The 27,958-nt window shown below is 43.7% G+C and overlaps 1 protein-coding gene across 7 annotated transcripts in view; it reads left to right on the top strand.

Moving 5' to 3' along the window:
- The window catches only part of IQSEC1 (IQ motif and Sec7 domain ArfGEF 1), a 778,715-nt gene that overhangs the window by 560,670 nt on the left and 190,087 nt on the right, over window positions 1-27,958 (top strand). The window contains exon 1 of one of the 7 annotated variants that reach the window (XM_072598262.1): window positions 10,318-10,765. The exons of 5 other annotated variants lie outside the window; for them this stretch is intronic. In XM_072598262.1, the coding sequence (XP_072454363.1) occupies window positions 10,698-10,765 (68 nt within the window). In that variant the 5' untranslated portion in view covers window positions 10,318-10,697. Of the gene's footprint in view, window positions 1-10,317; window positions 10,766-20,653; window positions 20,741-27,958 lie in introns of those variants that run through there. One more of the 7 variants, XM_072598267.1, reaches the window with a different exon arrangement.

Raw genomic sequence — 27,958 nt, forward strand, 5'->3', positions numbered from 1 at the left:
CTTTTCCAAGAGTTCCCTACATTAATGAAATCCCAGGATCAATACCCTATGGATAACATACATGGAGCACTTGGGGGGGTAGCTGCAGCCTGGAAAGCCTTCCAAGTAAGGCAGATCTGAATGACTGCGCAATGCCATAGATAAGCAGACAGTACTTGAAGGGATATTAGGATGTTTTTGCCAGGAGAAATTGTGGAAACTGCCTTCTTTCACCTTTCCCATTCTCCCCAAACCCTTGCAGTCCATTTTCCTCCATCTGGGACCCAAAGGGATTACTGTAAGTCAGCTTATTACATGAAATAGACAACACCCAGTTGTCTGGGGGTGAAGGGCTGATTATCCTGTTTTTCCCCTCCAATGAGGAAACCCGATAAGATGCTCATTCGAAAGTACTTATCTCTCCACCCAAAGCATCCCACTGGGTCCTTTGTCTAGTTCCCAGCCTAAACCATTTAGGTTATTAGTGGAACCACGGGTCCTTGATCATCTGGCCTGTGACACAGAGTAACAGATGTTACCCTATGGATCTCTGGTTTTAGCCTTGCCTCCAGCAAGGCTGCTCATCTATGAAGAGGGGAGATAGCAAGGAGGGGAAGTCAGAGGGGCTAGGTTCAAATCCTTCTTACTTGTGTGAGCTCAGGCAAGTTATTGAATCTCCCGAGTCCTCAGTTTCTCCATCTGTAAAATGAAGGGGTCGGACTAATCGTCCTCTAAGGTCCCTCCCCCTCTTGATAGATAGTCCCAGGTTTTACAAAGGGTTTTGGCTGGGGAGTCGGAAGAGCTGGATTCTATTCCCTGCTCTGAGACCTAGAGGGAGTTCACTTAAATGTCCCTGGACATTTCCTGCCCCGCCCCCACCATCTGTAACATAGGAATAAGAATGTCTGCCCAGCCAAACTCTTCAGGGTCGTTCTGAAAGTCAAATGAAATCAGTGTTTTGTAAAATAGGCTTAAGGAACTAACATCACCAGGTCCACTTTCTTTTCTGGGCTTGTCAGCTATTCCTCAGAGCCCTCTAGGGGAAGGTTTAGTGCTTGCATCCCACAGATGAGGAAAACTGAGGCATTAAGACCTTTCCCTGCTTCAGAAGCCCCACGGGGTTTATGATGTTAGATCCCTTGACTTCCTGACCTAGTGTAAAGGAGGGAACGCTGGTCTGGGAACCAGGAAGGCCAGGTTCAAATTCTGTCTCTAACACTAGATAAGTGACCACTCGGAGCCTCAATATCCTCATCTGTAATGTGGAAATAGCATCTGTAGGTAGCATTTAGCACAGTGCTTGGCACAAAATAAGCCCTTAAGAAATGTGACTGAGTCGATGCCATGCCTCATGGAAACTCAGTGTTTCTGGGAAGCAAGAAGCAACAAGGACTAGTGGGTGTGGTCTGGCTAGTGACTGGTGGTCACCATGACAACGGGGAAGGGTACAGAGGGGAAAAGAAAGCCCTGGAATGATGTCATACAAAGCTCCAGGTGAAGGAGCATGGGGTTGTGGGGGACTGGGGTAGCTTTGAACTCTGCCTTCAAATATCCAGAGAGCAAAAGGGATTTATCTAATTCTGCTTGACCCTAAAGGGAAGAATGAGGACCAGTAGTAGGTAGGACTAACTGGGAGGCAGATTTCAATGTATTATAAGGTGAAGTGTCCTGACAAAACCCAAAAGGTGCTAGATTTATAATCTGAAAATTTGGGTTCTATTCCTGCCTCCTTGAACTAGTAGCAATGACTAGTTGGATGATGTCTGGCAATTTTCTTAATTTCTCCGAACCACACTTTTCCCCTCTACAAAACAAGAACATAACAGGAGGTTAGAATAGATGGTTGTTAAGGCCTTTTCTCAGTTACATTCTATGATTCTAATTAAAGCTGTCCAAAAATAGAATGAGCTGCCCTGGACTGCAGTGAGTTTCTTGTCATGGGATGTATTTAAGCATTCACAAGATGATTCCTTTCTGAAATATTATAGAGGTGATTCCTGCTTTAAGTACTGCTTCATTCTACATGACTTGGAAGATTCCTTCCCATTCTATGATTCTGTGACTGGCTTGAATACTCTCTCTGTTGGCTCAGAGGTTAGGAGGAGAGGCAGCCCACCCCTGGCTGTCCCCTGCTTTCTTCCTCCCAGAGTAGGGAGGCCACCCCTGAACTCTTTCCACCCTGAGCAAACTTTCTAGCTGCCTCTGAGAGCCTGACGTTACATTCTGACCTTGCAGTCCCAGTTCTCCTAGGGAACAAATAAATAGTTTTTCTTTGCCTGATAGTGACTTCATCCAGAACTGGACTGTGTGAGTCACTGGGCATGTGGTCCAGCTCTCAGAGGAGGACGTTAGTGCTTTGCAAACTCGCCAGGAAGTGGGAACAGCTGAGTCTGTGCAAACTCCCATGCAGATAGAATTCTGCACCCTCACTCCAGCTTTGGTTCACAGTGACCTGAGGAACAAACTCCGAAGGGCCCTGAAGTGGCTCTAGACCCTAGAAATCTCCTTCCCACCTCAATCTGAGGCACCCCCCATCATCTCATTCTCTTCAATCAAACATTTCTTAGCTGGTGAGCAGCCCTTTCCTGGATGCTGGGTTTTTAAAAACTTAAGTTTTCCTGGCCCCTTAGAGAACTAGAAGCTCTCTGTAGCAGAGCTTTCTCCAGCTACCAGGGTAACTGATACTGATCAATGAAATCCACAGATAATCCAAAATCATCCTTGCTGCTATTAGCCTCATGCCCTTCCCAAACAAATTGCTAATAATGGAAATTGCCTGATTTAGGCTTTAGCTGTATTGATGTCTTCAGGGCAGCCCCTGTGGTGGAAGAAGCTGCTGGACCTGGAGGGGTGGCAAAAAAAATATGAGGGGGGAAGCCTCAAAATCATCAGAAATGTCTATATTTTGCTAGCCCATAGCTAGGATTCTGGAGCACTGGAGCAGGGAGAGGGGAAGGCAGGTTTGGGAATTCTAATGGTCAAAGCAGAGGCAGAGGAAGAGACTGAGAAATACATATATAGGTACAAATACATACACACACACATACACACACACATACACACACAGACACACACACACCTTTCAGAGGCTGTGGCTAGAGCCAACCTGATCATTCAAGACAAGCACATCTTTTTTTCTCCACTGCAGGGTTGGTTTGGGGAATGGAAGCAGCTGGATGGTGCAATGGATAGGGTATTGAACTTGGAGTGCGGAAAACCTGAATTAAAATCATGCTTCAGACGCTGTGTGACCCTGGGCAAGTCACTCTGTCCCTCTAGGCCTCAGTTTCCTCGTTTGTAAAGTGGCAATAATAATAGCACCTACCTCCAAAGTTTATTACAGGATTAAATAATGAGAGAATACATATAAAGTACTTTGCAAACATCCATATAAATGTTAGCTGGTTTGTTTGGGCTAGAAGAAGGTTTGTCTCAATTATCCGGATTCCCTTTTTCATATTGCTTGTGTGAACCATCTCCCATGGGGCTCCTTTCTAGCCCATCCTGGGAATAGGCCTGTGGCCTTCAGGCACAGGACCTAGAATAAATGAGACAACACAAAAGCTGAAGGTATTGAAATCAATGCGATGATGGCAATAGACCCTCCCACAGAGTGGTTAAGTGACTGTGTTTTTCAAAGCCCTTTTCCATTTGAAAGGCCATATAGACCCTGATCTTGGAGACAAAAGGCCTGAGTTCTAGTACTGACTCTGCCACTTAGGAGCTGTGTGACCTTAGGCAAGTCATTTCTTTTCCCCAAGCCTTGGTTTCCCCATCTGGAGTGCAGAGGAGATGGTGGATGTAAAGTTCTTTGTACCCAAGAATGACTATTTATATGTGAATTATTCTTATTGATAAGTTTCAGCCCTGAGGTGGACTATAATGGCAATGAATCCAGGCTCTGTGAGCCTCAGTTTCCCCATCTCTAAAATGGAGATATTAGCACTTGTATCAGCCTACCTACCTTGCAGGGGAAAGAAGCGCTTTGTAAATACTAATAGCACTGCAGAAATAGGAGTTGTTGATATTTCAAGGCTTTTCTTCAAGTTGCGTTACTCCTGTCCTAGCTCTCAGAGGATGCTGCTGGTGTTCTAATGGGAAGACAAACTCATCGACTCCTGTATAACTGAAAGAGAGATTAGAATGTATTGTATAAAAAGTCAGATAGAGGGGGGCTTAGAACAGAGAATGTCAGAGCTGGGGGAGGGAGGACTCAGAACAGAGAATGTCAGAGCTGGGGGCGGGGGTCTTAGAACAGAGAATGTCAGAGCCAGGAGGGGCTTTAAAATAGAAAATGTCAGAGCAGGAAAAGACCTTAGAACAAAATATGTTAGGACAAGGAGGGAGTTTAACAGTCATCTAGGATAGCCTTCAGCTTCCTGATAAAGAAGTAATCTGAAAAGTACGAAGAACGGCAGAAATTGGAAGTGGCATTCCTGTTGTCGATGGTACTAGGACAACAAGAATAAAGTGGGATAGTTAAAATTTTTCTTAGAGAAGGTGGAGGGATGAGACTTTCAGGAAGGTCCTTCTTCTAAAGGAGGACCAAGTGCCAGAGGCCCCATCCCTTTCCTAACCACTGCACTGCCTCCCTCTGGCAGCTCCCAAATTCAGCATCTGGCCCCCAGTGTGCTGGGCTGATGAAATCAAAAGGCTTCAGAGTGGATCCAGCCTTCCCAGTGCAGGCAGCTGGCAGGGAACCAGTTCAGTGGTGTGGGGAGGGGGCAGAGTGGAAGGACTGGGGTGATTGGGGAGGTGCCTTTGAAGAAGCCAGCCTTCAAAGGCTTGTTGCCTTGCAGGAGGGACCAAGAAGAAATGGAGATGGAGATGGAAGGGGGCCAGAGGTTCAAGAGGACGAGGAATAGGAGGTAGGGGTAACTTGGGAGTATGCATTTGTAAGAAGCAGAGGCTGCTAGGAGAAAATGACTCAAGGTTGCCAATATGTAGAGGGAGAGACCAAATGGTTAGAGATAGATGGAGAGTTTAGGGCTCATTTACTTGATTAGCAATCTCCTTGAACCCAAATCATCTTGATAGGAAAGCCCTCCTTGTTCTATGCCAAAAGCCTCAGCCATCTCTGATTATCAGAGAGCCCCACACCCAAACCTCAGCAGATCATTAATTCAGTTATTAAGATCATTAATTCAGTTATTAAGTGCCTGCTGTATTTAGAGGGAAATGTAAAGAGAGTCAGCCAGGATACAGTGAAGCAAGTCCTCCCAGGTACCACCAATACCCAAACCAAACCAAACTAAAATAAATAATGAAAGCTACACAGGAAGTAAAGAAAATGAAATAACTCAGAAAAATGAGGGAAGCTGATAGAGAAAACTGACCGCCCCTGGTTAGAAGTCACACCCAGCGGCTCCTCCCAACTGACTTTTCAATCCCTCCATTTTTCAAGGCCCCTTTTCCAACCTTAATTGGAAATAGCATTCTCTATATGGAGCCACTTATATGCCTAAAAATAGCCCCATAGAAACAGAGCTGAGGCAGGGACTGGGGAGAATCAGTGCTGAACACCAACTGGTTCTGCCTGTGCTTTCCTGGAGGCTGCTCCAAGCCTGCTCTGTCTCACTCTCCAGAGCACTGCCTCTGGAATTCCCAAGGCCTAGGCTCAAATCCCATCGATAACGTGAACCACCTTTGTGACCCTGAGCAAGTCCAGTGGGAAGATTTTGATTCGGAATAGCTGCTAAATGTTATTAGGAGGATCAGTGGAAACAGAATGAACTTTATATACCTTAAAGGGCTCTTTCAAGGTCTCCTATTATTACTGTGGTTATTGTAGACTTATTCTTAGCCTTTTGGACGAAATTCAGATAGAAATTTATTCTAGACCAAGTCACTCTCTGGCAGTTATTCCTTTATGTTTAATCATGTGTGGGCTGTTGCACAAGAAGATAAAATGATAAGTGCTTTTCGTACTTGAGTTAAAGAATTGGGATATAAGTTCTTGGTCACATTATTATTAATATTAATGTCAGTCAGATCAATTATGGGCATCTAGAATAGAGCACCATGCCTGGAGTCAGGAAGACCTGAGTTTCAATTTGGGCTCAGACACTTACTAGCTGTGTGACCCTGGGCAAGTCACTTATCCTGTTTACCTCAGTTTCTTCTTCTGTAAAATGGAATGGGCAGGAAAATGTATCTTTGCCAAGAAAACCCCAAATGAGGTGAGGAAGAATCAGACATGATTGAACAATAAAAATATCAATTATGTAATATTATTAAGGATTTTAATGTTATAAATTCATAATTTGATACATTATTAATTATGTTTATATCGTATACTATTAAAAGTGACAGAATCACGTAGAGTGATAGAGTTCACAAGCTAACTGTGTGGTTTTGGACAAATCATTTGAACTTTGGAACCTCTCCTTAGTGAGATTTAGAGTGGATAATCTGTATCTGAGTTCCCTTCTACTTGGATCATTCTTTGCTCAAGTTCCAAATACGGATAATAAAAACATTTGAATAGTTAGAAAGGGGAGGGAGAGATGTGTTTAGTGGCTTCAGGGGAGGCTCTGGAAGGGGGAGGGGATCCTGGCTGGGACACCTTTTTGCCTTTTCTAGGTTGGGTTCGTAAGGAGTTCCATCTGAGTCTTGGGTAGCTGGGAAAGGAGGCTTTCTGAGAATATTGGCTAAAGACAGACCTTGTGTTCCTTAGAGAGGGAAGAACCCCCTAGGAACTGGACAGCTGCCTCGGTCCAAGAGGCAGCAGTATGACTTAGTAAACAGAGAGTTGACCTCAGAACCCCAAGTTCCAACTCTGACACAAACTGACCATGTAACCGTAGGCAAGTCCTTTCAAATGTCTGAGTGTTCTAGGCAACTAAGATTACAAACTGTATAGAAGGTGCTGACCTTCGTTGGAAAAGAGAGTTTTCTCTCCCTGGCATCCCTATACCAGTAAAATCACAGGGTCTAATAAAACAGCACCACCCCAACTGCAAATGGCCCATCCTATTTTGGAGAGGGGAAGGGTTGAGGTAGTTGGAGTCATCTTAAACTGTTAGGATGACAGCTGGGAGTAGGAGGGAGAAAATAGCTCCTCAGTTGATCTTTAAAAAAATACCCTGAAGTTTATATACATATGTATGTATACATATATATACATATATGCATATGTATATATGTGTGTATATATATACACATATATGTGTGTGTGTGTGTGTGTGTGTGTGTGTGTGTGTGTGTGTATATATATATATATATATATATATATATATATATATATATATATATATATATATATATATATATGAAATCTACCCATAAACTTTTACTTTCACCAAGGTTTAGGAGTAGAACTGCTTTTTTTTTCTTTCCACATCCTCTCCCTTGAGATAGCTTTTTGTGGGTTCATTTCCCCCCATTCAAATCTGGCCTTCTATTTACTTAACTATGAGACCATGAAAAAAATCATCTCCCAGAGCCTTAGCTTTCTCATCTGTAAAATGGATCCTAGAGTTCACAGCTGACTAAATTGTTCAGAGACTTTAAGGTCTTCCCAAGGTCATATAGGAGGTAGCTAGCTGAGCTAGGATTTGCATCCAGGTCATCTACTCCCAAATTAAGCCTATTTCTACTATTCTGTGATGAGAAATAATCCTTGTTACTTACCTCACAAGGCCATGAGGGAGACATTTTGTAAACCTCAAAGTGCTACATAGCTATTATATTATTAATTATTGGTTTTATTTTTATTTAAATATTTATTTAATGATGTTATTAATTAGTGATGCTAATAATACTTCAAGAATCCGTAGTTTTGTTGGAGTATTCCTTTATCCAAAACAGATTTGAAACCCCTCTCTGACTTAAGAGAGAGGCTTTGGAAGCTGCCAATGATAAAAAAAAATTCAGTAGGATAATAGAATTAGAGTTGGAAGGGACCTTAGAAGCCACTAGCCTAATCCCCTCATTTTACAGATGGGGAAACCGAGACTCAGAGAGGCCAAATGATTTACCCAAGGTCACACAGCAGAACCAGGATCCAAACCTGGGTGCTCTGAACCCAAATGCAGTATTTCTTTCCATACTTGGTCACCAACGCCTCCCCAAACATAGCTTGGCTTGTCATCAAACAAGAGACACGGCTAGCTCATCACTGGACCCATTCACAAAGCCTGCCTAAGAATGCAGGGTCACCTGCATGCTACAGTGAGTCATCAGAAGAGGACTTTAGCCAAGGGATTATGAGTGTCTCAATGAATAGGCTTCAGAGTCTCTCCTCCAAAGTATATTGACTAAGTTACTTAACTTCTCTGCCTCCCAGCTACCCCTAAGACTACAAATTACAGAAGAATTATTTGTCTTTATGGATGGATGGGATTTCTTCATCTAGAATTCCCTTTACCAGTGAAATCACAGGACGGGTCCCCCCCACAAGAAAAAGTGTTAGGTGTTGGGATTTTCTTTTCCCTTCTCCTACACCTTATAGGGACAACTGTGGTCCTTGAACTTCGAAGAGATATCCTTACCTGGGCAGAGTGGAGCGAATCATGACTCAAGGGAAGAGGTTGTTGGTCAATAGAGGGGACTAAGAAGTGTAGAGAGGGACGGGAACGGAAGAGAGAATTAGTAGTAAATGTTGGGGAGGGCAGGCCTTCTTACTGGGCTAAAACCTATTTGCAAGGCTGAATTAATGTTAGATGATCCTAACCTTGCAGTGATACATGTTTCCTTTTCCCATAGGAACTCCTAGACACATCATAACAATAATAGCTAGTGTTTGTATGAGATGTACAAAGCACTTTACATACGCTACCTCATTTGATCCTCAATACTCTCAGGAAGTAAGCACTGCTATGAACCCTGGTTTATAGATGAGGAAAATAAGACTGAGAGACGTTAGCTGACTTTCCCAAGGTCACACAGCTACTGAATCTTTGAAGCAGGATTTAAAGTTAGTCCTTGAGGCCAAGCATAGCACCAGGCACCTACCTACCTTGGAATCCATCAATCCTCAATAGTGTGCCTTTGGGGAAAATAAACAAATTCTAGGCATTATTCATCATGAGCATTCCCAGTTTCTTTGACCCTTTTCATCTAGGATATTCTCAAAGCTCCCTTGCGATACACAGTCCCTACGCTGTCTGCCAGGACAGGCAAAAAAGACCCTTTATCCCCCAATGTTGCCTATGGCATTGGTGAGGAATTCAGCAGAGATCGAACCAGAAACAGCAGACCATTACTTTCTGAGAACAGGGGTTTAGGTCTTTGGGGGGAGGTGCTGCAGAGCACGAAAACAAGCTGGTCTATATGGGAGGCACAGGAGGGCTTGGGCGGTGTCGGTATGTGTGAGTGGGTGTGGGTATATGTATATATTTTCTGGACACACAGTCCAAGCTTCTTTTCCAGAAGAAATTTTTTTCCCTTTAATAAAGGTTTGGAAAAGTTTCTAAGCAAAGACTAAATAAAGATGCTGGGGTTCTCTCTCTCTCTCTCTCTGTGTCTCTGTCTCTATCTCTCTCTTTCTCTCTCTCACACACACACACACTCTCACCCTCTCACACGCACACATACTCTCTCTCTCTCTCTCTCTCTCTCTCTCTCTCTCTCTCTGTGTGTGTGTGTGTGTGTGTGTGTCTCTGTCTCTATCTCTCTCTTTCTCTCTCTCACACACACACACACTCTCACCCTCTCACACGCACACATACTCTCTCTCTCTCTCTCTCTCTCTCTCTCTCTCTCTCTCTCTCTCTCTCTCTCTCTCTCTGTGTGTGTGTGTGTGTGTCTCTGTCTCTATCTCTCTCTTTCTCTCTCTCACACACACACACACTCTCACCCTCTCACACGCACACATACTCTCTCTCTCTCTCTCTCTCTCTCTCTCTCTCTCTCTCTCTCTCTCTCTCTCTCTGTGTGTGTGTGTGTGTGTGTCTCTGTCTCTATCTCTCTCTTTCTCTCTCTCACACACACACACACTCTCACCCTCTCACACATACACTCTCTCTCTCTCTCTCTCTCTCTCTCTCTCTCTCTCTCTCTCTCTCACACACACACACACACACACACACACACACACACACACACACACACACACAGTGGCGGCTCCATTCCCCTGTCTGGGTTCATGGAGGGCTTTGGAAAGTGACTCATCCTCTGCTTTGGCACTGGTGGGTTTATTGCAGGAGACGAGCAAGAAGTTTTGCAGACAGTGGGGAGTTGATTCTGTGACAGCCCTGTGATTTAGGGCGTATCTGGTCAGGGTTTACTGTTCCCAGTAAGTGAGAGCCCAGGACCCAGCAGCCAAGGAAGCAGTCCGCCCGCCTGCTGCCTGGAGAGAGGCAAGGACCAGGCAGATTCCTCCCAGGGCCATGCAAACCAGTGCTCCCTCCTTCAGAATATACTGCTTGGACTTATAACCTGCCAAGCAGCCTCTAAGGGAGCTTCATTGGTTCAGCAAGTGGCACAACCATTTACTTTTTTTTTTTTAACCCATCTATTTATATACATTTTTTTTTCTTTAAATCATGAAGAAGGAAGTAACTTGAGACCTCTGCTTAGAGAGCTGGCTCCCCCTCAACAAGTGAGAAACACAGAGAGTTCGGGCCAGGGTTTGTTCCAGGGCAGGTCAGAGGACTGTTTGGTGACTGGGAACTGGTGTGTATGGTGGCTGCCTCTGGGGAAGCCTGGAGGACATCCTGGATGTGGCTCTGTTGGCCCAGGAACCGCTGGATTGGTCTCCTTTGGATGCTCGAGACATGAAGGGAGATGGGAGTGCTGTGTGGAATCTAATGTGGAAATACTGCATCTCAGTCAGGACTGTCAGGTACAGGGGGCTACCCAGGGCCACTGAGTCCCTAATTCCCTCCTCCTGGGGCTGCCAAAAGATGCCCACTTGGCCAGAGCAAACCGCTCAGAGGAGAGTGAGCTGGCTCTCGGCTAGGACTAGTGATAGTTCTGCCCAGGGTCTCTACAGAACCTTGACTTCTATTAGGGGCTAACAGCCTGGGGTAGGGAAAAAAGCTCTGGGGGATTTCTCTGCCTGGCCAGCTGGTCGGGGCTTCTTTTGTCTGTAGCTGAGGGTAAAGTGAAGTGAAAAGAATCTTGGATTGGCTACTTACATTTTGGAAAATGGACTGGGCAGCCACAAGATTGTAAATATCAGAGGCTGCCTCCAAGTGACAGCATCCGACCGTTAAGGCTGCCCTGGCAGCTGTGGAGGGATCAGAGAGGGAGACTGAGGAGAAACAGGGGTCTCTTCTGGCTTAGTGGCTTCCCACTTAGAAAGGGAGAGGGGAGGGAGTGTTCGGGGCTGAAAGGGGGTTGGTGAAGGATGGGAGTGATTTGCAGAAGAGTTGGGAACAATACAGGCGAAACATGGGGAGAGACATAGTCTTCAAGTGTGTGTTTGTGCAGTGAAGTGTGAGTATGTGGGCATGTGTGTAGTAGCATATCAGGTGTGGGGACTGGCATCATGTATATGGTATTTCCACATAACAGGTATGTTATCTTACACAGTGGGGAGAATATGAAATTATGGGTGGAGAGGGGGTGAGTGTATTGAGTGGGTCTGTGTGCAGTGGACAGTGTGAAGTCGATATACAGTATGGCACACACATGGATACAGATGTTTGTGCAGGGGAGGATATGAGGGGGAAGGGGTGCGGTTCATGCATGTGTGTGGACAAGTGTGCAGTGAAGTACAAGATGGAAAAAGACATGAGTATGTATGCAGATTAACAATTGTCATTTGTTCAGTTTTTTTCAGTCATGTCTAATTCTTTATAACTCTGTTTGGGGTTTTCTTGACAAAGATACTGGAGTAGTTTACTCTTCTTCTCCAGCTCATTTTACAGATGAGGAAACTGAGGCAAACAGAGTTAAGTGGCTTGCCCAGGGTCAAACAGCTAGCAAGTGTCTGATGCCAGATTTGAACTCAGGTCTTCCTGACTTCAGGCCTGGTACTCTATTCACTTCATCACCTAGTTGCCTGATTAAAAATTAATTAAAAATTAGAATTCAGTAAATATATATGTCCAGGCTCAGGGAAAGGAGTTGGAAGCAGCCTCCCTAATTCCTGTGCCAGGGTGGGCTCTTAAACCCTGCTGGTTCCATCTGGGGGCGACTTAGACTTGACCTTCAATGCCATTTGAACAACATTCTTTACTAGAACCAAGGTGCTCTGAGAATTGAGAGAGCTATCTCTCCAGGAATCCCCTGCCTAAGTCATTGTCTCCATCTAGTTGGGTTCCTACAAGTACCACTTACCAGTCTTCACTGCCAGTATGGGTAGTGGATGGCATAGGGGATAAAGCACTGGGCTTGGAGTTGGGAAGACCTGAGTTTGAATCCTGTCCCAGAGAGTATCTATAATGCAAATCATTTAACCCTGCTCAGCCTCAGCTACCCTTATCTGTAAAATGGCTCCTTCTTCCCAGAGTAATTGTGAGAATCCAATGAGATAAAATATCCAAATTGCTTTTCAAACTTAGCCTTTATTATTTACTTATTTACTCATCCATATTGCCCTGGTTGATCTTGTTGCTACCATTGTTACTAGTTTTTATCTGTATGAGTCTGGCCTGAATTTAGTTGAATTGTTTGGAGGGAGATCCTGGCTTAGTTCCCGAGAAGGTCTCATGGAGGAACAAGGCTAATGAGCTGTTCTTAAAAGACACTAGAGATGAGAAACAAAATTAGCTTGGGAAAATATTTCGAGTTGCCTGGGCACGTGGAAACATCCAGGATTGGAGTACCCAGAGCATGAGGATTTTCCCCCACTGGCAGGAGGCGGTGGAATGCCCTTACAATAGAATGGGAGATTCCAGGCATCTGTTCTCATCATCATCCAAAAACGGTGGGAAAAGGCCTCCCTGGGCCCCTGGGTCTCTGTTTTTCTCTCTCCCTGTCTCTGTGAGTAGGCAGTGTGGTCACGGGGGGCAGGGCTGCCAAGCTTCCTCAGTACCTTGTGGTCGTTCTTTCCTCTGGCTGCATCTGTATCTTCCTCATGGCTCGTTTTTCCGGTTTTAGGGGACTGGTTGCCTGCAAACCTCAAATGTTGTTTACTTACTAACTATGAGTGAGTGGGCTGTGTGGCTGCCCAAGACCTCATTCATGTGCAGAGAGGCTGTGGGGGCTGGGAAGTCACCCATCCATGCTGTCCTAAATTTAAAAAATCACGCTGCTGATCGATAGCACCAATTTCTCACTTTAAAATCCCACCAGAGATGTTGGCCTTGTTGTCAGTAGGGCTGCTTTCTAGATATAGATTTAATGGCATTTATACTCAATCTGTATAGTAGGGTAGTCCTTATGGTGTGCCCAGGCAACCATCCTCCATGCTCTTTTTTAATATAACCTACACATCTCCTACTTCCCTATGGAAGGTCAATTATATCAAACTATCTGCTCCTGTGCTTACCCAGGACCCAAGGGCTGCTTCTAAAGATTCCTTAAGGACTACAGATGACTCACAAAAGATTCTAGTACCTGAGAATGTTAGAATTGGAAGGGAACTGGAAACTGAAGCTCAGGGAGGTGAATTCATTTAAGGCCGTTCACTCATTTATTTAACAAGTATCTATTAAAGATCCTCTGCACTCAGAGCACTGCAGAAGATGGTGGGGGAAATAGACATTTTAGATAAACCATGTTCCATAAACCTTATGGAGCTTATGGTCTAGTCTAGAAGGGGGATAGATGATATACGAAGACAGCTGTCATACAAAATAATACATAATGGCATTGGGGAGATAGAATATGGTATTATGTGAAGTCTGAGAGGGAAAATGATTACTTGAAAGGGGGATCATCAAAGGCTTTGTGAAAAAGGTGGCATTGTAACAGAAGTGTCTATCACCCTATCATCACTCCCTCCCCCATCCCACCCCCTCCAAGGAAGCTCCTCCATCAGCCTACAGTCCCTGTCTCAGAATAAAACTTACAGGGGATTACACCTATTGTTGGTTTTTTAAACAACATCATGGTTCCTGCCATCCTGTGTTGCCTAATTGGAATAAACATCTCCCATACGCTCATTCCTCCCTCACTGCCTTTTCCCACCATTTCTGGTTGATGATGAGAACAGTGATGATGGGAGAAGTTAAAACTTCTAGCTTTGAAAGGTTTAGGAATACCGTCCGTCCAAGGAGTCATCACATCTCAAAGGAGCCAAGGAAAGAAAGCAAGATAGGGATCTGTTTAGGCTCACCCTAACTGAGGCAAGGAGACCCTTTCAGAAGTCCAAGTCTTCCTGGATCCATCGTGCAAACTGAACAAAATCAGGAAACATTCATTAAGCATCTTCTGTATGCCCTACACAAGGATAAGTGTTGAGAATTCAGTGAGGAAAATGAAATGGTTTTTGTCCTGAGGAAGCTCCCATTCAATTAGGAGAAACAACATGTGTATACAAGTCTGTATTCAAAATAAATAGAAGGTACAGGATTGGGAGGGAGGAGACACCAGCAGCTGTAGGATCAGGAAAGGCTTCATGCACATGGTATCACTTGAGCAGAGTTTTGAAGGAAATAAAGGACTATAAGAGGCAAAGGGAAAGATGGAATCTACTTCAGGAATCAGAGGCGTGGAGACTGGAGATGAATGTTCATTGTGAGAGACAGCAAGAAAGGTAATATGGGTACAGGAAGGTAAAGTGTAATAAGTTTGAAGAGGTAGGTCAGGGCCACCTTTGAAGGGCTAGGTGGCACAGTGGATAGAGTACCAAGCCTAGGGTCAAGAAGAGTCATCATCCTGAGTTCAAATCTAGCCTCAGACACTTAATAGCTACATGAACCTGGGCAAGTCCCTTAACCTAGTTTGCCTCAGTTTCCTCATCTGTCAAATGAACTAGAGAAGAAAATGGCAAACCACTCCAGTATCTCTGCCAAGAAGACCCAAATGGGGTCACCAAGTGTCAAACATGACTGAAAAATGATTGAACAACAACAAAAAAGATAAGCAGATGAGTTTGTATTTGACCTTAGAGTGGGAATCAATAAGGAACAATTGGATTCAATTGAGTAAGGAGAAAGTATGTTGATACCTGCCCTTTAAGGGAAACATTCTGGTAACCGTGTGTGGGATAGATTGGAAAAGCAAGGTACTTAAGAAAGGAAGACCAAATAGGGGGCTCTTGCAATCATCTAGGCAAGAGGAGATGAGGGCCCAAACCACAGTGGAGGTGATGGGAGTAGAGCAAAGGGGACAAATGCAATAGACATCATGGAGGTAGAAACAAGATTTAGCAACATCTATTCCAGGTGAGTGAAGGAAAGAGCCATGGGTAACACCAAGGTTGTAAACCTGAGTGACTTTCAGAATGGCTACACCCCTTAATAGGAATAGAAAAGGTTAGTTTGGGGGGTAAGGCAAGTTCAGTTTTAGACATGTTGGGTTTAAGTTGCCTTTAGGGCATCCGGCTTGAAATATTCATTGGGAAACATGCCTGATCTCAGGGGAAAGATTAGGGCTGAATTTGGTAGTCACCTGGATAGAGATGTCAAGCATAAGGTACCAAGAAAATATACAGAAAAAACAAAAGAGCCCAGGACAAAACCACGGAGTACACTCGCAGTTAGGGGATGTGATATAAAAGATGAACCAATAAAAAAGACTGAGAAAGAGCAGTCAGACTAGTACAGGAGAACCAAAGAGAATAAGGTCATGAAGACCAGAAGAAGAGAGAGTTTCCAGAAGGAGACAGAGGTTAACAGTGTCAAATGCTGCACAGGGGTCGAGAAGGATAAGAATTTTTAAAAGACCATCCAAATTGACAATTGACAGATCCTTAGTAACTTTGAAAAAGAGAGCGGTCTCAATTGAGTGATGAGGTCAGAAGCCAGATTACAGAGGGGTTGAAAAGGAGGAAGTGGAAACAACAGGTGTAGATAACTTTTCTAGGTTCTCTTTGAAAGAAAGGAGGGAAAATAAATATTTAAGTAAACCAGCATTTATCGAACATCTGGTATATTATATGCAAGACTAGAGCCTGACCCCTGGGTTACAAAGACATAAATGAAACTGTCCCCACCCTCAAGAATACACTAACTGAAACCCTTAATACCATGAGCTGAGACCTTGGGGAGGTTCCAGATGGCACAGGGAGGAAAGGGAAATGGAGAAGGGATACTATTTTTTACCAATAACATTCTTAGAAAGTCCCACACTCCAGAAGGAGAGCAGTAGGCAGAATCTCTTTGGGCTGACCCTGAGAGGGATCATTCCATGATTGGAGATGACACAGCCATAGTTTCATAGAATATCAGAGTTGAAAGGGAAATTAAAAATTATTTTTTAAATGAAAATGGAAGAATTAAAAGACAAAAAGTCTTATTCCCTCATTTTTCAAAGGAAGAAACTGAGGTACAGAGTCAGGAAGAGATGCCCAATTTTACATTGGAATTTCCCTTACTAGGACTGGAACTCAGATTCCTCTGGTCTTGAAGATAGTATTCATAGGGTCACAGACTTAGAGATTTAGAGCTAGAAGGGATTTTAGAGGCCATGGAGCCTGAACCCCTTCCCCACCCCCAATTTTACAAATAAGGAAACTGAGGCATAGAGCAGTTAAGTGACTTTCCCAGGATCACAAAGATCGTAAGTCTCTGACACAGGATTTGAACTGAGGTCTCCCAGACTCCCAAATCCAGCTCTCTGTTCTTTCCAGTATAAAACAGAAAGGAACTTATTTCCTCAATTGGACTGGGGAAGTAGAAGGGATCATGGTGTCATGGGACTTGGAGCTACTAAATACCTCAGAGATGATCTAGTCTTGTAGTTCTTAACTTGGGGTCCACGAAGTTAGTTTTTGAAATATTGTGGTGACTATTTCAATATAACTGGTTTCCTTCACAATCCTATGTATTTAAAAACATGATTCTGAGGAGTCCATTGGTTTCTCCAGGTTGCCAGTGGAGTCTATGACACAAAGAGTGCTACATACTCCTGAAGTAGTCCTACTTTGTATAAATAAATTTACAAGTGAGGAAACTAAGTGGTTAGCTCAAGCTAACAAGTAGTAAGTAGCACTATAGAATTTGAACTCGAAGTTTATTGTCTTGAAATCTATAGAATCAGCTAACTCTCTACTCCCTAACATGTCATCTTGGATGCCCACCCCAACCCCCACCAGGACAGAAAACTGCCCAGGACCCACATCTAGAAAGGAGAAGCAGTCATAAATTAAGTGAGCATAACAGTTGTTGAGACAGATGTTGGCTTGCATAATTGGCATCGGATTCATTCCAAGGCTACACTTAGCACCCCTAAACATATAGAGGAAGCCCCTGTGGTTAACACAGGCAGTAGCATGTCATTCAGCTTGGTTAATGGCACCCTCCTTCAGCTACCTAACTACCCCCTTGCCTCCCTGGCACAGGCTGAGGGCACATCAGAAGGCATTGCTGGAAGAGCCTGCTTGCTTGAGCTGCTGTGGTCCCCGCAACTCCGAAACTTCCCCACATGGGGCAGTCCACGTGGGCCAGCCCAGACCGTGGGACCCTTCCCACCACTCCTCATGGAAGTCCTCGCCCTTGAGGACAGGACAGTCCATGTGCACAGTCACGGGCCTGGAGCTAGTAAGTGGAAAAGGCATCCCAGGCTGCCTTAGTCAGCAGGTCTGTAGCCCACAGAGAGTAAATTGGAGGGTTGAAAAGAGAGCAGTGCATAGTTTTCAGCTTGCGTCTGAAAATTCCACTTCTGAGGCATAGAGGAGAATCAGTGTCAATCCAGTGTCTCTGCTGCTCACATCTGGAAAAACAAAAAGGTCTGAATGGTGAGAAAGGCCTGCTGCCACTCAAAGGTCAGTTCAAGAACTGTCCTAGGAATGACTTTGGGGTTTTCTCTCTTTCTCTACTTCCCTCTTCTGTGGCTGGTCACTTCCTCAGGTGGAGAAGTAAAGGGGCAAAGGGGAGCTATCAATGGCAGGGTGGCCCTGGCCCTGGCTGGCCTCCCAGGAGCCATGAACACTAGCCCAGCCAGGCAGAGGGAACCACCTGCTCATAGGGAGGTCTAGGCTGAGCCTCTGAACCTCCAAAGTTCAGCCCTTGAGTAGGTATGCCAAGAGCTAAATTCCATACTCTATACACATTAGACCAGGAATCTCTGCATTCAAATAGAGGTGATTGGAGACTTTCAGGGTTTTTCCTGAAATGCAGGGGTTCTGGGCCTTCTTGGCAGTCCCCTTCTCAGAATAATGCATGCAGATGCATAAATGAATATATCAGATTGTGAAGGAAAACATTTATTTATTTATTTATTTGTTTGTTTATTTAGGCTTATTCAAGACTGAGAGCTATTTTTAACGTTCTGAGTATTGTATTTTGAAATACAGTAATCAGAACATTAAAAAAAGTTCTCAGAGTTCAGATGAAGATTAAATGAAGAGTTGGCATAATCTTATTGTCAGTGGGAGGTTAAAGGGCACTGGATTATCAGATCATAGAATCAGAGCTCACAGAAACCTCAGAAGCCCTCTAGTCTAACCCCTTCCTTGTACAGATGAGGAAATGGAGGCCTAGGGAGATAAAGTACCCAGAATCACATAGATAGTAAGTAACTGAAGCACGCTTGAGCCCATGTCCTCTGACATCAAATCTAGCACTTGTTTCACTACTGGTTCTCTCTGCCTAAGGGACATTTTCTTGCCTTTGGATGGTATACTGGACTTGGGATCAAGAGTTGAGTTGTTCCACTAGGCAAATGACTCAGAGCAAACCCAGTTCTCTGTGCCTCAGTTTCCTCCCATAAAACAAGAATGTTGGATGTATTTCTAAATCCATGATCCTGTGGTGCTGTGAGCAGGCTCCTCTCTGTGATTGCTACTGTCCTGTCATTTCTCTAGTCTTAGGAGAGAGACAGGAACATCCTGCAAATAAATGACTTGTTTTGAGGTCGGGCAGCTAAATTGTTTTCTGAATCTGACGTTATTTTGGGAAAGGCAGCAAGCACACTGAGAACAAATGAATAGTTGGAGCTGACTGGCAATCAGAGGAGGCCTCTTGTTTTGGAAAATGAGAGTTTCCCCAAGAGGCATTGATTAGAGGTGCTTCACCGAGAGCAAGCAGGCACAAGTTCTCCAGAGGTCTCATCCCCAGTGAAAGGCTTCGCTCTTCCCTTGGGGCTGCTGTGTGTCTCATTCAAGCAGCCTGTCTGACAAGGTCCTTATCTCAGGCCTAGTCAAGGTCAGGTCAGTATCCAAGACATATGCCTCCAGTGAGTGGCCTCACTGGCCTTTGTGTGTTCTGGCCTCCATGCCCATCTCTGGTTCATGGGCTAGTTACCTTATGTCACTGATCCAGACACATGGCAAGGAGTAGGGCTGCTATTTATTCACATCCTCAATGGAGAGCTGTTGTGGCTTTCTAACCACACTTATCCTAGAGCCCACCAGATCTACCTGCAAGACAAAAGGGGTCAGAATCTTCAGGGCTTCACCCTCATCTAAATCCTGTCTAATAGGAGGAGTCCCTTGGTTTCTCCAAGTTCAAGTTTACTAACAGTGGAATATTGGGTAGTCTGAACCCTGGGGGAGACATTGGGAAAAGGTGTGGTTATATAAATGGCCAGAGTTTGTGAATTGGAGAGCAACTTGGTGAGGTTCTTGTTCTATAACTTGCTCTGTTAACTTCAGTGAAATGCCACAGATTAGGGAGTGAGAAACTTTGGGGCTTAAAGCCAAGCAACAAACCTGTTGAAATGCAAGGTGGGGGAGGAGGGATTGCTAAACCAGAGAAGCTCAATGGGGAAGTGATGATATCAGCATGCACATGTCACTGCTTCCCATTTCCATTTGTGATGGAGATGCCAAAGATGGGGGTGGAGGAAAAAAAAGGATCTATGGTTTGGGGCAAGGAGATAGGGTCTTGGGGTGATAGGCAGATACAGGGAGACAAAGAAGACCATGATAGCAGACTCATACTACTTGTCTCACCTTTACTCCCCCCCACCCCACCTCCACCATTAGGAGCAATACCCAGAATCACCAGCCTAGCCCTTGTTCCCCATCTCTCCATCCTACTGCCAAGAGTCACCTGACACAGGTTTCAGACAAAGAGAGGCTGGAGCCTGGCAGGGGAGCCTATGGCGGGGGGGGGGGGGGCCTCAGGGTACAGCCTCCACCTCCCTCCAGTGCCCTCATTCAGCCCTAAACCTCTTTTAGAATAAATGGAGCAAGGTGCGCTGGGGGAGCCAACCACCTGTTGGGTTTTGCCTTTTGTCCTCAGGCTCAGGCAGGGATCTCAGTTCCTGAGGGGTGAGGCAGACTAAAGGCACTATGAGGCCACCATTTGCATCTGGGCCAAACGTTCCACTTGAGGTCGGCTCTTTCAAGACACAGGACATTAAGGATCGCAGAGAAACCCTAGAAGCTTAGAAACCTGAGCAGCCAGCAGGAGCAGAGTTTCACAGAGGCAGCTGTATAACTTATTGACCAAGAGACTTTTTTAGGAGGGTGTGGTGTGGAGCCACCTGGTAAAGTCATTGTCTTTGAGGAGTTGGCTACTGGAACAGGGAAGGAGTTGGACTGTTCTGCATCCCTGAGCAGATCTAGGCAGGAGGAATCCCTAGGGGCCAAGCCAGAGGGTGGGACACCAGGGATTGGCTTAGAAGGCGAGTCTATGTCCTTACCACGTGGGCATGTAGAATGGTTTTCCGGACCCGTACTAAGAAGGAAGTTAGATTCTAGATCTGGTAGCTGCTGAGCTTGGGCTGACACAGGGTGTGGATGGGCGGGCAAGCCTGGTCCTTCTGTGGTTTTTGGACGGGACCTCCTTAAGGTTTCTTTTGGCCGCTCCAGAAAAACGTGAGTACTCGGGGCTACCCATCTGTTTCCCTCCCCAGTCAGAATGTCCTTTCTACCAGCAGAAGAATCTAGATCTAGAATCAACAAATTGTTCATGGTGTCTAATGACTGATGAATGATGTGGTGTTTAAGATGAAGCATCACTGGCAAGCTACTGTTTCCCATTGTGGCCGTAAATTTATGATGACCAGCTAGCACATCAGAAAGGCTTGGGGGGGGGGGGAGGGGATGTGTTTTTTGAATTTGCCATCTGCTTCTTTTTACAGTCTTGGGTGGCTGAAGGCCAAGCCTTTCTTGGTGGTTGCCTGTCTGCAATCCCGCTTCCTCCCTCCTTCTTCCCCCACTCCCAGGTATTAGCTGAGCCATAGGTAGGCTATTTGCATCTCATTCGTTTTTCCTCAGCATCTGCTATAAGTGAAATGATGTGAGGCGTCTGTGCTTAATGCACTATGAGCCTGCAGCTAGAAGGAAATTCATTATCTCTTGTTATAATTAAACTGCCAGACCCTTGTGGAGGGACTAAAATACTTCAAATGTACCTCCTTCCCTCCCAGGGAGGGGAGAAACACAGGGTTGGTTTGTGGCACTGAGGGTGGCATCCAGGAGTTTGGTATGGTCCCACTGCACACTTTGCTGTTGCTCGGGTCCCTTCCGATGCATTTTGGGCATTCATATTCAGCACCTGCCTATTCTCCCTTAGAGACTTTTGGTTGAATTGGGGGTAAAGGGTGATAGAGTGGCAGTAGGGGAATGTGAAGCTCTATATGGTACCATAGACTAGAAATTTGGATCTAGGGTCAGAGGGCCTGAGCATGAACCCCAGCCTTGCCACTTACTGCCTGTCTGACTCTGAGCAAGTCACTTTTCTTCTTCTCTGGGTCTCAGTTTCCTCATCTGTAAAATAAGGGAGCTAGACTAAATACTGATGTGATCTTGGGTGATCCTTACCCTCTGAGCCTCTTCATTTAAAAAAATAAAGGGATTGGACTATGATCTTTGAAGCTCTTTTCTGATTTAAGTCCATGATCCTAAAGGTCCCTTTCAATTCTAAGTCTGTGATCCAAATAGGATTCTTTTGGCAATGATATGTGTGTGTATGTATATATACATATATATATATGTATATGTATGTATGTGTGTATATAAATATGTGACTATATTAGATAGATAGATAGATAGATAGATAGATAGATAGATAGATAGATAAAATGGAGGCTCAAAATGCTGACATCGGTCACCTTTCCTAGGTTCTGTATATGTTTTCCCAGACCCAGGCTGAACCAGGCAGTTTGGCCTGTACCAAGCAGCCACCTGTCCTAGGGGTTTAGATCAGGGGAACAAGGTAACATAGAACAAAGCAAATAGAAGTGTGAAATGTGAATGTGTAAATAGAAGCGTGAAATAGAAGCGTATAAGTATGTGTGAAATATGTGTGAAAATATGTGTGAAATATAAGTGTGAAATATATGTGTAAATATGTGGGGGGGGGAGTAAGGGAATAAAGTGAAGAAGTAACATGAATTGTGTGGTGAGCTGTCAGAAACTCAGAAACGCCCTAGTCATGGGATCATATGATCATAGGTCTGGAGTTGGAAGGGACTTAAGGATAGGTTGTGAAGACCAACCCCCTCATCTTACTGAGGAAGGGCCTGAGTCACTGAGAGGTAAAGGAACTTACCCAAAGTTACTCAGGAGAGGAGATGATAGAGGTAAGATTTGAACTCAGTACCTTTGACTCCAAAGCCTATGTGATATCACAAGGACCACTACCTTTAGTTAATCATGTCGTGGAGAAGGAATAGAAAACACTCTTGGTCAAGTTCATTAGAAACTACTGTTTATTCTCAGGGGTCCAGGATGTTCCATACAGTTCATTTTCCTCTGGGTAATGAGAGTTATTGGTTTTCGTCACCTGACCAGCTGTCTTCTTTGTTTGTTCATATGTTTCTTCAGTGAATTCTTTATCCCAATTCTCTGCAATTCCTCAAGTTATAACCTTTTCTTTCCCTATTAGATTGTGGACTCCTTGAGGGCAGGAACTGTATTTTCTTTTTGTATCCATGGGGACAAGATGGTAACTTTCTCATGAAATGACAGGCATGAGCCTTGTTGGAAGGCTGGTGGAAAGACCAAGCACAAAGTTGGGGATGCATCCATCCATCCATCTATCCATCCATCCATCCATCCATCCATCCATCTCTTCCTCTATCCCATGAAGTAAATAGATGCAGGTCATGCCCATGATGTGGTAGAAACAATGATGGATGGCCTTGGAGTCAGGAGACCTGGCTTAGAGTCAGCTCTTAATTATTAATCTGACTTGGAGCCTCAGTTTCCTCAGTTCTAAAATGGGGATAGTACTTGTACTACCCTTGTATCACATGTGTGATGAGGAAAGTGTTCCATAATTCTTAAGGAACTATAAGCAGGCAACTTTTCATTCTTACTCCCTTCACCAACATGACCTCCACCTAGCATTGCTACCACTGGCCAGTCTGGACTGAGGGAGGCAGTCATATGCTTTCAAATGCAAACATTTTTAAAGACACTTCTTCTATCCTTACAAATTTTCCTCAGGCTTTAGCTCCAGTTTCCGATGTGAGTTTCTCGTTTCCTTATCAAGCTGATAGATGAGGGGAGCATTATTAAATAGGATGTATCTGGATTTCACTGATGTTCTTCACAAAGTCTTTGATGATATCTCTGAGACAAGAGAGAATGATGTGGACTGGAGTCTATTCAATTCTAAATCATTTACCTTGGGTAAGACTTTGTATTAGATGCTGGGATAACAAATACATAAAGAAAAACTGTCCCTGCCTTCAAGGAGCTAATGGAAGACAATGCATTTAGGTGGATTCATAGTGAATTGGATGAGAGTACCTGAAAGATGCTGATTCATGCATCCTTATCAACAGCAAAGTGTTGCTTTGTTGAGTGAAATTGTCAAGTTTTAGGATATTAGAGCTGAAAAGGACCAAGAGAGTATTGAGTTCTATACCTATTTTACAGATGAGGAAGCCAAGGCTTAGAAAGACTAAGCAATTTGAAAGTGCTTTGTAGCATATAACCCCTCCCCCAAAATAAGCCATTATGATCACTCAAAATAGTCAAATCAATTTGTGACCTTATGCCTGTGGATATTCCCTCCAGTGATGCTTATCGTACCTCATTCAAGACTGGTGATTCTGTTTGACTTCTCTCTGTGTCCTCCCATAAGTTTGTTAGAGAGAGTCCATCCAGTGTGCTGAGGGTCTTCTTCATCTTCACTGACATCTCCAGGAATCTCTGCAGAACACATGGGCTTTCCTCCTGTTCTCCCTCATTTCCACCATGTGACCAACTGTCTTCTTTTTTTTGTTCATATGTTTCTTCAATGAAGTTCTCTGTAATTCCTCAAGTTATAACCTATTCCTTCTCTATCTGCTGTCAGTCAGTGAATAAAAACATTCAGTGAAAATTTACAAAGTGCCCCCTATGTGCCAGGCACTGGATTGAGTGCTAGGGATACAAAAAACTAAGTAAAAGATAGTCCCTGCTCTTAAGGAGCTCACAGACTAATGGGGGAGAAAATATGCAAACAACTCTGTACCTACAAAGTATAGATAGGATAAATCAGAAATAATTAATGGGAAGAAGGCACTGGAAACAAGAGATATCAGGAAAGGTTTCCTGTACAAGGTGGGATTTTACCTGGAACTCCAGGGAAGTCAGGAGGCAGAAATGAGAAGGAAGAGCCTTCCAGGTATGGGGGACAGCTAGAGAGAATGAATACAGTTGGGAGATGCTGTGCCCTATGACTCAAAGTCATCCACAGTATGATTGCTGTCATGGCTTACAATGATGAATCAGTCAGCTACTCCCTGATCTGAAAGAGAAAAGGGGTCATCTATAAACTTGAGCAAAAGAAAAACAGAACAAGAGCAGGCAATGTTGGAAAGATGAGAACTTAAAATATTATTTTTGCTGAAAAAAAAAGAATAGTAAATGTTCAGTTGCAAGAATTCAACCATCACATTATTGTAAGAATGTCAGCGAACATGCAGGTACCTGAGCATTCCTTGGCAGCTACTCCGACTACTGATCAGCATTGATAAGGAAAGTCAATGGCCAGTTATTGAACCAAGGGGGAAATTTATGAAGGATACTAGAAATCATCCTAGACTTGGAGCATTGGTCTAATTGGGTCTTTGCTGCTAACTCTATATGGAGCAGCAAGCAAGCCACTCTCCATCTACACCTCATTTTCCTTATCTAGAAAATGACTCAAAGCAGATGATTTCTAAGTTCTCTCTTGAGCTCTAATAGCCTTTGCTTCTGTAATCTGGTCTGTTGCAGTACTCTGTCCTAGACTTTGTTCTGTCCAACGTTTAATTATCTGTCCTTTGAACATAACTTTCCATCTCCCAACTGGGCATTTTCACTGGCTCTGCCCACTATCTGTAGCTCTCTCCTTCATCATCTCTCTCTCCTAGCTTTCCTGACTTCTTTCAAGCCCACTGTCTGCAAGGAGCCTTTTGTTTTAAATCCTTCTTAATCTTAGTCCCTTCTGACATTATCCTCAGGTAAGTCTGTCTCTGTCTCATATGAACATAGTAGTTTGCATGTTGTCTGATGGGGGAAAGGATAGATTGGGTTTTTATTTCTTTTTTCCTTTTTATATCCCCAGACTTCAGTCCAGTATCTGGCACATACTAGATATATAATGTTTGTTGACTGATAATGACTTGAATAAAAACATTCAAAGAACAATTATCAAATTTTAGGTGGCACAAAGCTGAGGTGGAAACTCATCTGTCGGATGACAAAATCAAAATCCGAGAAAGTCTTGCTGGCTCGTAGACAAAGCCAAAACTAAAAAGATGAAATTTGGTGAGGCCAGAGGTGAAGTCCTGCAATTAGATTCTAAAAAGCAGTAACCTATGTCCATGATGGAGCTCATCAGTGTCAACTGTTTGGGGACTTTGCCCTAAATAACTTCCATAAATACCTCTCCTCGCTTAACAGTAGTTCAAATGAAAAATAAATTGGTGTTTTCCATAGCCCACAACCAACTCAGTATGAGTAAACAGTGTGATTCGGCAGCCAAAAGCACCTAAAACACCATCTTAGCCATCGTTAATAGAAGCAGAGTGTCCAAATCCCAGGCATTAAGTGTCTTAATTGGTCTCTGACTTCAAATCCAGTATTCTTTTTATTGCACTTCAACATGATAACTGGCTTCAGGTTATTTGAAGGATTGTCTGTTGAAAGGTCTATGGTCTGGGGGTTTTGATCCCTGTCATCCCCCAACATGCTGTGTGACCTGAGGCAGGTCTCTGGATATCTCTGAGCCTTGTTTCTTCATCTTAACTCTGGTAAAGTCCTGTCTTTACAGAATGAGCCAGAGAAAAGACATTCTGTCTTACTCCAAACAAACAAAAAGGGATCTTCTAAAGATATGAAAATGACCAACTTATTCTAAGCATTCTATTAGGGGAAAGTATTCTGTTCATTTGAATAATGCTGGGAGAGAAAATATTTTAGTGTTGCTTTTTTCTTCACAGATCACTCTAGATCAACAGCAATATGAAAGAGCTACTAAGCATCTTTCAAACTTCCTTGACCTGTCGCCATCATTTTGAACATTTAAGATTTCAATTAAGAGAGTATTTTCTCTAAAGATCACACAGTTACAAGCCCAGCTGGTGGGGAGCTTGAGCTGGTAAATTTCTGGGAGTAACAGTGACCACTTGTATTTCTAAGCCCTCCAAATACTTTGTACCTCTCATTATGGATTCATGTTCTGAATTCTGTTATTTGTGTTAGTGCTTTATCATGTTGTATGAAATAACTTTATCATGTTGTATGAAATAATCTCCATGAGGACTTTATTATTCTCCGTATCCACGCCTTGCATATAGAAAGAATTCAGTAAACATCTGTTAAATTGATGGATTATTGAGCCAAATAGTTCATTCCATAAATTGATGCTGAACTCTAAAAGGTTATAACAGATGAGATGTATGACCATGCCATGATAGGCATTGTGGGAGATATAGGAGGGCTCTGGAGAAAGTCCCAAAGGGAGCATACAGTCTAACTGAGAAGAAAGAATATAAGCAAATAGAAAGCGTGTAAGTTAACACGCCTTAAGTGTTTCCATTTGTAAATAGGGAAGAAGCTATTTCCTGGAAAGATGAAAAGATTTCTCAGAAGTTTGGAGAGGACTGGTTTCTTAACCCTTGTTAGGCAAAGGGAAGTTGCAGCTGTCTCTGGCACTTCTAGCGTGTGACTTCAAAGGTTCTGCTTGACCTCTCCTAGAAATCACTAATTAATCGCAACAGGAAATCATTTAGTCCTAGAGGTCAAGGGAAAAGTGAAAATTCCAGATGGTCATCCTTTTCAAGAATCTATTTACCCACCAGAATCCCTTGCTAACCTTTCTAGTAGTTAGCACATCTTTCTAACCCACTTCATTCATGGTCCTCTTGCCGCCATTCAGTTCAAATAAGCAAATAATCAAAACATGTAATCAATCAATCAATATTTACTAAGCACCTACTATGTGTCAGGCTATGTGCTGAGAATTGCTGGGTTATAGTGGAACATAACTGTAAATTCCTGATACTTGGGGAGGCTAAAACTGGTGCATCTCTTGAGCTCAGGAGTTCTGAGCCACAGTAGGGCTAAATCCATTGAAGCATCAACACCTATATTGGTGAGCCCCTAAGAGCAGGAATCATCAGGCTGCCTAGAGAAGGGCAAACTCAGTGAAGTCAGGAATGGAGCAGGTGAAGCTCTTGTGCCAATCAGCCAAGGGATTGAACTCTTGAGTGGCAGCTACACTTCTAGCTTGAGTGAAATGTCTCAAAAAGACAAAAATTAACTAGTATTAACTGAGTATACTCTCACACAACAGTAGCTACATGGATCCCATTGGCAGGGGAGTGATACGTTTTGTTAAATTTAAATCTCCATCTTAAATTGTTTTAACAACAGGAGCCAAGAGCAACATAAAAAATGTATATGGAATAACATTTCAGAGTTGGAAGGGACTTCCACAGCTGTCTAGTCCAACTAATACCTGATAAAGACTCCCCTCTATAACAGACTCCAAATCTAATGCTCTTTCCACTCTACCACACAACCTATTAAAAAAAGAGACCAATGCAAGTGATCACCCAGCCTTTCCCTGAAGACTTTCTGTGCCATATAACAATCAGTAGAGGAAAAGAT

The sequence above is a fragment of the Notamacropus eugenii genome, chromosome 3 (assembly GCF_028372415.1).
Source record: "Notamacropus eugenii isolate mMacEug1 chromosome 3, mMacEug1.pri_v2, whole genome shotgun sequence".
NCBI classification, from domain to species: domain Eukaryota; kingdom Metazoa; phylum Chordata; class Mammalia; order Diprotodontia; family Macropodidae; genus Notamacropus; species Notamacropus eugenii.